We start from the raw sequence: 12,255 nt of genomic DNA, 5'->3' as shown, positions 1-12,255 counted from the left end.
TTAAAAGTTATCAGAAATACTTGTGTCTTTCAATGACTGAATATGCATGTATGGGACCACTTTTATCTTGAACTCACTATGGTTCTTAGCAATCTGTGTGTCTTTGGCTCTATTTACCTGGTAACAAAGAGTACATAATGGTGTAGCCACTGTTGCTTTTCTCTCTTTCTGATCTCAGACTATAAAAGACGTCATTGGAAAAGTATATTAAAACTGCCTGCAAATACTGCTCATCACCTCACTTTAGTTTTAACATGTTTGTGGTATACATGGTGCATTGGAACCCAAATCAGTTATAATACTTGCACAGAATATTCATTGTGGAGGCTGACAATGCTGACAGTTCACTGGAGATTATGTTAACCCCTTTGCTGCTACAGACATGCTCTTTGCATTCAGTGATGAATGCGGCTTTGTTGTTGCTATTCTGCTCACCAAATGTTGCTAACAGTGTTCCGGCTGTTATGAAATAATTACCATCCAATTTTACAAAAACTATTCAGTGAAAAAATTGATTTCTATACATCTTAATCTGGCATCTTCATATTACTTGTCACAGTTAATGTGCAGCATCAAATTAAGTAAAATACCACACAAAATTTTAGAATTTGCAGAGGTAAAAACACATTGTGTAAGCTTTGTGTAGAATGATTTTAGCTCATACATTGCAGTGTATGAAATGCAGATAAGATATCAAAATTTTATTTTGACAGCAGAAAAATATCTCATTTTGTTTTTGAGTTGCTAATTTTTATATACATTAGAGGGCCACACATGACTTAGACGGCCACACATGACATGCCCATTTCCCTGTGTTACAACCCCCCGAGCTTAGTGGTTGCAGTATATCAGAATGACCGAGAGGTATGGTTTAGGAGACAAGTGACGCATGCCGAATGTGCAGAGAAACACCGGCAAGTGTGTCAGTGACTTTATTGAAACGAAAGTGTACAGCCGGCCTTTCACTGATTTGGGTGAAGGCGATGTGCAGCATGTGTGTGTGTGGGTCAGCGCCAATGCCAGAATCTGCAGCATCACCATCCGGTCAGCCAGCCGTGCAGGTGTAGCAGTCCTACTCACGCCATGGCTAAGTGGTCGCCATGGATGTTCGCTGCACCAGTAGCCCACGGCATTTCTGACTGGTCCCTCAAGCACAACGTGGGCCCCATGTAGAGTGCCGAAGGGAAACAGCCATCCGCCATCATTGTAGCAAGCCTTAGCTGCGCTGGCTGTCTGCCCAGGGTAGCTCGGTCAGTGGCCACAGACAGCTTTGCAACCAGGAGGCTGAGAGTTCACATCCAGGCCCTGCCCCTGTGGACCTTGTGGATGGCAGCTTCTCGCAGCCCGCTGGACAATGTCAGCCAGAGAACAGAGGCCAGCAGCCCTCTCACTCCTTGTCCCAGTGCAGCTCCAAGGTGTGGCCCACCATGACACAGCTTTGACGCATCTGCACGATGGAGGTTGGAGGTAGTTTCTGCAGGCCAGTTGGTCACTGAAATCCATCACCAGAGGTCGTTATGGATGGCCAGCAACTTAAACAATCATGATTCTCTCCGGTTTTAGATGAGGACAAAATGGCAACACAACTGCCTGATTTGAGCCTCCTGGCTCGTTTATTTATGCATCTTTTCCCTGCTGCCCTGATTACTTCACAATTGTATACAGTGCCCACTGGGCTGTGCTATCTCACCTGCGAACGTGTCATAACCGAGCCTCACAGAATCGTTTGGGAAATATCAACACTGACCATGCCTGCCATTGACGTGCCAATCGGTCTCTTACTGCTACCTTTGAACCACAGCTGTATGAAATTCACAAGATTCTCCAAATCCATACCTGTACTTATTTGTGGTGCAGCATATCTCCTTCATTCCGACAAGATTCGTCCCAAATCTTTAACATCCTGCTTCACTCAACTATCTTAATTTACATATTGAGGACAAGGTTGTGAATTTACAATACAGGACTTATGATCACACTTTACGTCTATCATGTATCCCTTATCATACCCTTATACACTAATTAAGACCTTAGAACTAACTGTTTCCCCGACCAATATCAGTCAATCATTCTACTTGCAATTGGTGTGTTGGCACGTCCACCACCTGTGGCCTCTTGCATCTTTCCCAGAAATAGAGACCACAAAAGCCTGCTAGAAACACACCACAATGGTCAATGCACTCACCCTGTTCTTCCCAGAAATGATGTACATGCTGCCACATATGTACGTTCGAATTTTCCCATTGCTGGGACTTTATTAATCAATCTAAGGACTGCAAAAGCTCTGAGTTGAATGTGTCATTTAAATATGTTAAATTTTGAATGGGTGATACCATCAGAGATCTTTCTGGCCAATGTCATAACAGTTGAACCTGTAAGCATAGCTGGAAGACAAAATCCATCCCGACTACCTCACAAGTTGTGCCATTGATGATCATTCCGCTTTCCCCAAAACTTGAGGTTTTTTTTTTAATTTTTTTTTTTAACTCTACTGGTCTGCCTCCTTAGCAGCAATTCAACCATACATTTTCCAGTGTGAATATGAAGTATAACCAATGCGTACCCACCCTCTGGAAGTACGTTCAGGCTGGCTGAAGCTCCTTGCCACAACTCATTCCATTTACTTTCCCCAAAAACAAACTCGCCTCATGTGTCCACTTATCAGCCCATACTTGGTCACTCGGATCGATCACAACCTTCCCCTTTGCACACAATTCACAAAAAAAGCAATATCATTAATAATAACATGAAAAACTAACAACTCCAGAGAAAAAAACAACAAATATCCCCATGGCAATAAAAATACATACTCCCTGATACTCCACACACACACACACACACACACACACACTTACAATTACACAACTTACTTACATGACCTTTACCTATACGGCACATCATGCACCTTAAGATGCTCACTAATTCCAAGTTCATTCTTTTTACCCTTTATAACTTTCCTCTCCTGGTTGGTTGCTGACATGGTATCCTTTCTACAATTCTTTAAATGGTTTTATGCAACTGACGTGTATACTGGACATTCTTGTGGGGAACGGTTATCTTCATGTTGACCGGTGAGGTCATTTCCATGACTGGTATGGTCCCTAGTATTCTGTTAAAAAATTTTTCCTCTTTGATGTATGGGGACTAGCGACCATTACCCACTGCCCCACATGGTATTGCAGCAATTTACCAATGCATTTCTTCAGTTGTTTGTGGTGTTCTAGTGGCTTCGTGTTCACCTTTTGCACATTCCTCCAAACTTCACTCATTCTTCTGGCAAAATTTCTCACTGACTCACCATGTGCACCTATTTTAGGAATCAAAACATCAAAGGGGGACGACATTTTCCTGCCATACACCATCTCAAATGGCAACGAGCCCATTGCAGTATGAACCTTCGGCATCCCAGTCATTGTGCCTGGAGCCTATGTAATACCTCAACATCTTTGCAACTGTCTTGTGTATGCATTCTATTCTCCCATTGGTCTGCAGATGAAATGGACTTGTCCATAACTTTCATATACGCAACATGCAGCATAAAATTCATACCCTTGGTCCATAATTATGGTCTCAGGCATCCCAAACTTTAATATCCAGTTGTTTACTAACACCTGAGCTACAGAACCTGCCCATTGGTCCTGCACTGGCACAATTGCCAAAAATCAAGAAAAATGATTGATGGTCATGAGAATGTACCTGTTTCCTGCAGGTGTTTTATTAAATGGTCCGAGGACATCATATCCTAATATAGAAAATGGACGGGATGGCTCTGGTAATCTTTGCAATGGCACTTTTGTGCATAATGTCGGCCCTCTGCACGCATGGCACACAGTCCTTAATATACTGCTCCACGTCACACTTCCTGTTCCTCCTCCAAAATTGTTCTACTTTCACATCTGTCCATTGCACGTTGCCCACTGTGACCTGACACCATATGGTCATGAGCTTGCTGCAAAGCTTCCTTCTGAAAACCCTCTGGAACCACCACACATGGTTCACACCTCATCATTCTACACAACAAACCCTCATGCATAACAAATTGAGGCTGTGACTTAACTGCCTGGCACTCCTTACAAATCTGCTTTTCCATGCAATCTCCCTGGCTTATGGATTACCTCTTACTCTAATTCACAATGCTTAAGTGTCCACCGAGTTAGTATACGAGATGGATCTTTCAAACAAAGCAACCATTTCAATAAGACATGGTCTATCATGACCTTAAACTTCCTACCGTACAGATAGCTCCAAAAATATGTATACCATATATTACTTCCAACATCTCTTTCCCAGTTGAACAGTTATGCTCCGCCTTGTTTAACTGCTTTGAAGCATAAGCCACCGGATGTTCCTGACAATCTACCACCTGTCCCAAAACACAACCGACAGCCTCATTTGAAGCATCACATGAAAGAACACTGTCCCAAAACACAACCGACAGCCTCATTTGAAGCATCACATGAAAGAACACACTCTTTCTTAAAATCTGGAAAAATCAATATTGGATCTGAAACTAATATTTCTTTCAGTTTTTCAAATGATCCTGACATTCCTGCAACCACTGTAATTTTGTCTCCTTCTTCATTAGTTTGTTCAAGGTTCCAGCTACTTTCGCAAATTTCTTCACAAACAATCTATAATAATTGCAGAGGCCAATGAAGGATTGTACCTGCTTAGTTGTTTGTGCTATCGGATAATTTTGAACTGTGTCTGTAAGATGAGGATCGGTCTGTACACCACATTCACTAATCACATGCCCCAGATTTACTTGACATTGCGCAAAATGGCACCTATCCCCACTTAATGTCAAATGTGCCAATCGTATTCTACTAAAGACACCCTCCAAACATCTCACATGATCTGGTGAATTCTTTTAATACACAATTATGTCACTGAGATAGATTAAATAAATTTTTGGATTTAATCCCCTCAGTACCCTACCTAACAATCTCTGAAAAGTTGTTGGTATAATCTTTAGCCCAAATGGCATGTGTTTGTAAAGATGCTGGGATGCTAAACGCTGCTTTCGGCCTATTTCAGGCGCCACCTCCATTTGATGATCAGCTCCTGAGGTCCATAGTTGTAAAGACACTAATCCAGATTATCCAAAGTTTCTGTGGTGTTTGGCATTGGATAAGGATCCGAAATGGTTTGCCCATTTATATACCTTCAGTCACAGCAAAATCTGTATTTCCATGTCCCATCCACAGATTTCTTTGGCATGATGACAATATTTGCACTCACGGGACTATCACTTGGTTCCATGATCCCATCCTGTAGTTGTTCAATAAATTCTTCTATCAGTGCTTGCAACTGTTTTGCTATATAGTATGTCTTCTTACAAACTTGTGTGCTATCCTTTGTCGGTGTATGATATTGCGTCAGTGGGGTTGCCAATAACTCTCACAAAATAAGTCAGTAAACCTCAACAACAGGTTTTCATTAGCCATTTGATCACTACACTTGAAATGACCTACTTTCCCTCATAACACTTCCGTATACTTTCCCTCATAACACTTCCGTATCAACGGTTTCCTTGTCGCTTTCCTCTAGGCTCGACCTATTGAAGTCCCCAGACTTCCGGAGCGGCTATTATTCCACCCCTTGAAGGTTATCCACAGGAACTGGAGTCATCTGTCCCCCATTAATGTCATTCACTTCTGCTAAACTCCTGTGGATAAAACTATGCGAACTATCCAACTATTCATTGCTTAAGAAGGGTTCAACAACATATAATGTTTCCCTCAGCAAATCAGTATCCACTAAAACCTACACTATCTTCCCCGTACCTGCTGGTATTTTATCCTGCTGATCAGTCTTTATTGAAAACATATGCAGTTTTGCTGGTCTTACCCCCATGATAGGTGAACCCTGTGCCATTGAATCAATTACAACTGTTTCCCCCATTTGGAACAAAATCTCCCCGAGTTCCACTATGCATTGCAAAAGATTAATCTTAGCAAGATGTTTGTCAAGAATGTCTAGTGCGAGAATAACTGAATAACCTTCGCCTATTGATGGCAACATCTCCATGAGTTCGTTGAACTTAGTTTCCCTGACCAAAAGCTCTAGTGCCATCTTCAGGACCAATACACCTCTATACAAATAAACAAACTTGTCATATAGCACCATAAATCACTGAATATCGTGAATTCCAATCGTTATACACTTGCTTCATATGAAGACGATACAGCAACTCAGTGAGTTGTCTTCGTGTATTGCATTCTGGGTCTGTACATAGGTTTTTGCATTAAGCATACGGATTCTATCTGAGAACAATTCCACAGGCTCGTTGCGCTGCATTGACAACGTACTTAATTTCTCCCAAAAAGATCTCACACTGTTCTGCTTTTTGGCACAATCCAGTGGCCCACTCCTGGAACGTAAGTGCTTTACTCAATGTGCCATAATAGACAACAAATGCTTTGATGTCCTTACCAAACACATTTTAGCAACATACAGGGTTACATCATCTGACCACCCATGTATTTCTGCAGCATCTCCCATCCTGCTGCCTTGCCCAAGAAGGGATTAATCAGTTCAACCACTGTTGGGTCATACAGAACAGAAGGCACTCTCAATCCAGACTTACTCGTCCGCGACTCTGATTGGAACTCTCTTTACAAGCCTCTAACTCATGACTAAGTTCAAAATTTCACTGTTCCATGCCCTTCCAAACTGCTCTGTTACCACTTACACTTGCTGAGTTAAAGTAGCAACTGCACCTGAGGTAGTAGCATGTGTTTTCACCATTTTGCATATTCTACTTCCACCTTAATTCAACTGTCTTTTTTAAAACAAAAAACAAACTCCCATTTAACTCTATAAAGAAAATTTAAACACAAATTAATTCCTCCAGCGAATCACCACCAATCTACACTCAGTACAACTACTAGACAGGTGACCAGTACACCTACATACAGAACTGTTGCTGCAGCTCTGGTATATGGCAGCTCATGCCCAGTCAAATTACAAAATGAAGACCTCACTGCCACTAAATTATCACGTTCACCATTACCTCTAAATAAAGATAATTCCATAGGTTCCTGTGGTCTCAAAAAAATAACTCTATTAACATCTTGTACCCCAGCTCACACAACTCTGACAGGGAGAGCAAACAACATAAATAAAACTTAGAAGCACTGCATCATATTGTGCTGAAATGGTGACACCAAACTTACATAAAGCAACGCTGAATCACTCAGCACTTACCAAAACCAACTCTCTCACCAAAATGTAGCGTTGGACATTGACGAACATTTTCCAAGACAATGTATTGTGTTGGAAAGCAAAACAACCACTTTCTGAAACCACACTGTTAAAATCCCACAGGCTTAGGGGTTGTAATATGTCTCAATGACCGAGAGGTATAGTCTGGGAGAGAGGGGCAACTCGTGTCAAATCATGCAGAGAAACACCGACAAGTGTGTCATTGACTTTATTGCATCAAAGGTACAAAGCCAACCTTTTGCCGATTCTGGTAAAGGTGCTGTGTGTCATGCCTGCATGGGTCAGCATCAATGCCGCCAACCTTGGGATCTGCAGCATCAGCGTCCGGTCACCCAGACTTGCAGAAGTAGCACTCCTACTCTTGCCACGACTATGTAGCTGCAGCACGTGTTCACGTCATGGTTGACTACTCTGTCAACCGCAACTCGTGGACCCCATGTAGAGCACTGTTCTCGTAGTGAGCCTCAGAAGCACTGGCCGTCTGCCCAGGGCAGCTCGGTCAATGGCCACAGACGGCTCTGCACCCATGAGTTCACACCCTGGCCCCACCCCTGCAGATGGCAGTTTGCTGTCCAACAGACAATGTCACCCAGAGAGCATAGGCCAGCAGCCCTCTCGCTCCTCACGCTGGTGCAGCTCCAAGTTGCGGCCCACCCAGCCACTGCTAAGACATGTCCATGCAGCAGAGGTTGAAAATAGTTTCAGCAAGCCGGTTGGCCACCTATATCCATTACCTGAGGCCGCTGTGGTTGGCCTGCAACTTAAAGAATCAACATTCTCTCCAATTCTAGACATGGACAGAATGGCGACATGCCGCGTGATTTGAGCCTCTGGGCTCGCTTATTTATAAGTCTTTTCCCTACATCTCTGACACAGTTCTTCTGGAGGGGACACGTGCAGAGTGCTCTTTAATAATTACAACATTGGCTTTCCTCAGCCCGGTTTGGCCCCAATACACAGATAACTAGACGTTTTTGTAACTGCAACATATGGATTCCTCACAACACATCAGTGCCCTGCGCTGGCCTCGTTACTTTGACACTTGTATACAGTGCTGGCCGGGCCTTTTCACCAGCAAGTGGTGTCATAACCTTACCTCACAGAATCGTTTCCAAAATATCAACGCTGTTCGCATGTGCCAATCAGTCCTCAAATCAACACCTTTATTTATTCATGGTGCAGCACATGCTTGTGTATCAGGAATCATGTGGTCATAACAATCATCATATTTCATAAACAGTTCAAGATATCAAAAGGAGGTTTCTTGCAAATGATAGCCTGCAGCAGTGCCAGACGTGCATATGGTAAAAACCTCTTTATTCTGCAGAACAAAAGCTAATCACCTCACCTCAACAACTCAAGTTTTTTATCTTATGGAAAAACTGTTGTCTGTTCTTGTAATAATGGTTACAATGAAACTGACAAACACACTGCTGTTGTACTGAATAGTGACTACTGATGAAAAAGAATTTAATATTCAAATAGAGGTACACTTTAACCCCCCAGTGCTTGATCGCAAATTTACATCAATTTATTAGTGATTTTATGGTGTGATGTCAAAATTTAAAAAATAAATACAATAGACCTACATTAATTTTAATTGACTTTTGATTCCATAGATATAATGACATTATGATATGAAGAGGGTCAATACAGAATTAAATCTTAATAAACTGATGTATGTTTGTGACCACATTGGGAGTAATGACAATTAAAATCAGTATTTCCTTGATCGGTCATTCTATTTGAAGTGACACTGTTGCAGCTCCAAAGAGCGAAACACTGTTTGTAATCTTGATGCACTGCAAGGTGACTGATTAAAATTAAATGGGGAAAGTTTTAGCAACAATGGTCATGTTGATTCAATCATGTGCATGTATTTCTGATTCTTCATACATTTGTGTGTAGTTTTATGCTATTTGAGTAATGAAAAGACTATTGCAAATCAACATCAATTTGTGAAGAACCAACATCATTAATGTCATCATTCTGATACTCTGTTTAACAGAACATTAAATATGAGGGCAGTTCAATAAGTAATGCAACACATTTTTTTTCTCGGCCAATTTTGGTTGAAAAAACCGGAAATTTCTTGTGGAATATTTTCAAACATTCCCGCTTCGTCTCGTATAGTTTCATTGACTTCCGACAGGTGGCAGCGCTGTATGGAGCTGTTAAAATGGCGTCTGTAACGGATGTGCGTTGCAAACAACGGGCAGTGATCGAGTTTCTTTTGGCGGAAAACCAGGGCATCTCAGATACTCATGGGCGCTTGCAGAATGTCTACGGTGATCTGGCAGTGGACAAAAGCACAGTGAGTCGTAGGGCAAAGCATGTGTCATCATCGCCGCAAGGTCAAGCAAGACTGTCTGATCTCCCGCGTGCGGGCCGGCCGTGCACAGCTGTGACTCCTGCAATGGCGGAGCGTGGGAACACACTCGTTCGAGATGATCGACGGATCACCATCAAACAACTCAGTGCTCAACTTGACATCTCTGTTGGTAGTGCTGTCACAATTGTTCACCAGTTGGGATATTCAAAGGTTTGTTCCCGCTGGGTCCCTCGTTGTCTAACCGAACACCATAAAGAGCAAAGGAGAACCATCTGTGCGGAACTGCTTGCTCGTCATGTGGCTGAGGGTGACAATTTCTTGTCAAAGATTGTTACAGGCGATGAAACATGGGTTCATCACTTCGAACCTGAAACAAAACGGCAATCAATGGAGTGGCGCCACACCCACTCCCCTACCAAGAAAAAGTTTAAAGCCATACCCTCAAGCCGGTAAAGTCATGGTTACAGTCTTCTGGGACGCTGAAGGGGTTATTCTGTTCGATGTCCTTCCCCATGGTCAAATGATCAACTCTGAAGTGTATTGTGCTATTCTTCAGAAATTGAAGAAACGACTTCAGCATGTTCGTAGGCACAAAAATCTGAACGAACTTCTCCTTCTTCATGACAACGCAAGACCTCACACAAGTCTTCGCACCCGAGAGGAGCTCACAAAACTTCAGTGGACTGTTCTTCCTCATGCAACCCTACAGCCCCGATCTCGCACTGTCGGATTTCCATATGTTTGGCCCAATGAAGGACGCAATCCGTGGGAGGCACTACGCGGATGATGAAGAAGTTATTGATGCAGTACAACGTTGGCTCCGACATCGACCAGTGGAATGGTACCGTGCAGGCATACAGGCCCTCATTTCAAGGTGGCGTAAGGCCGTAGCATTGAATGGAGATTACGTTGAAAAACAGTGTTGTGTAGCTAAAAGATTGGGGAATAACCTGGTGTATTTCAACGCTGAATAAAACAACCCCTGTTTCAGAAAAAAAATGTGTTGCATTACTTATTGAACTGCCCTCATACACTGTCCCTTCTAACAATAATGAAACATTCACAGTTAAATAACAGCTATAACTGTATACAGCCACTCTCACAATGCACAGGTAAAGTTAAGATGACATGCTGCATTAAACCGGAAATAAAATAACAAATGATGGCAGATTGTTTCATGTGTCACTTATGGCATAAAGAGCTGATGCTAGTGTTGTGGCCCTGACAGCCATTTTATGTAAGAAAGATGCACTGAATCCCACATATCTATTCATCTAGTGAATGTAAGACTCTGCATCAATATAGTAAAGTTCTGTTCAGCTGTGTATCTTTATCTCCTTGTAAAATAAGGATGGGATGGTACACCACTAGAGGAATGTTGGTGCACCTAATGCAGGAGTTATCCTTCACCCTTACAATTACTGCCAATAACTTTTCAGCAACAATGCATTAACCAGGATTTTAGGATGATGTGTTTACAAAAGGGGGTACCATGTCTGATTCCCACAAAATGCGAAGTCCAGATAGTTATTTTGAAAGGTAAGCATCTGTCTGATATATACACATAAGTTGGGAACATTATGAATTGAACATACATTGAGAAACAATACTGGTGGCAGGGGAGTGGGAGAAGCACTGTGTGTAAACTGAAGTTCCACAATATGTGCAAGTGAGTCAGTTAAGAAGGTAATATTAAGATGCACTATGTATAACTAATGCTAACATGCTTACCAAGTCCTAAGTCATGAACCAAACTTCGTACATAAAAGCCAGGTCCACAAGACAAAGCAAGTTTAAAAAATGGTGGGTTGAAATCTGTGCACTTCACATTGTAGCACATAACGTGTCGTGGTTTCATTTCTACGTTGATACCAGATCTGTAAATGGCAAAGAAAATCAGTTATCACAATCATCTACAACTACTGTTTGAATTGTTATATTTTGTAAATATAAGTACTAATAAGATAAAGCATTAATGTAGCTAAAATTTTGCGTATTCAGTGTCTCCCTTTTGTCCACAACTTGGACACCTCAAATACTTTGTAAACAGTTCTACAGACTGAAATAGTTTTGGCAAATAACAATACTCAAAGGAGCAAGAAATTTGCTGTATTGGTATATTGAAAGGAAAATTCGCTTGAGAAAAATATAAAGTTATGACACAGAACTGCTAGCCTTTACTTAACTTTAGGAGGCAAAATTTTTAGTACTGTTGACAAATGCATACAAAAGAAAGAAATTATTCCAGTTTTTGGAACTGGTAGTTCCTTTTCAGGGAGGAATGAGGGATAGGCTGGGTAAGGTTGAAAAGGAATGGCAGGTGACTTGGATCCCAAACTAGAATTATTTTGTACTTTTATATGCATCTACTGGCAATAGTAAAAAAAAAAATTGCCTCCTAAGGGTACTTCTGGCCAGCATCTGCTTCAGTTTGATATATACAGTGTAGCAGTTTGCCTACTTTGTTTCTTCGTTGATTGTCCTCTGTGTCGACATACTAGCTGAAATACCGATTGAGGAAGTGGTACTACTGTCTACTGTAAATGATGTAGCCGTCAGGTGCACATTTGTGTTTCACTGTTATTTACTTTCACTTTTCACAAGCCCCCCCACACACATGTAACATGGCCAGTGCACTATTGTTTTACTTTCGATAAGCGTCATTAATAGGTAGCAGGCAAACATCCACATACTGC

At 41.8% G+C, this 12,255-nt stretch overlaps 1 protein-coding gene across 7 annotated transcripts in view; it reads right to left on the bottom strand.

Moving 5' to 3' along the window:
- LOC124789479 (probable tRNA pseudouridine synthase 1) overlaps positions 1-12,255 on the bottom strand; it is a 116,412-nt gene that overhangs the window by 66,660 nt on the left and 37,497 nt on the right. For 5 of the 7 annotated variants that reach the window (XM_047256852.1, XM_047256855.1, XM_047256854.1 and 2 more), the window contains 2 exons: positions 11,291-11,436; positions 917-1,492 (listed from right to left, as the gene is read on the bottom strand). In XM_047256852.1, coding sequence (XP_047112808.1) covers positions 1,293-1,492; positions 11,291-11,436 — 346 coding nt within the window. In that variant the 3' untranslated portion in view covers positions 917-1,292. Of the gene's footprint in view, positions 1-916; positions 1,493-11,290; positions 11,437-12,255 lie in introns of those variants that run through there. The other 2 variants (XR_007016124.1, XM_047256856.1) reach the window with 1 other exon arrangement.

This window comes from Schistocerca piceifrons, chromosome 3 (genome assembly GCF_021461385.2).
Source record: "Schistocerca piceifrons isolate TAMUIC-IGC-003096 chromosome 3, iqSchPice1.1, whole genome shotgun sequence".
NCBI lineage: Eukaryota > Metazoa > Arthropoda > Insecta > Orthoptera > Acrididae > Schistocerca > Schistocerca piceifrons.
Note: the sequence above shows the minus strand (reverse complement) of the source record. Positions and strands in the feature narration are given on the sequence as shown.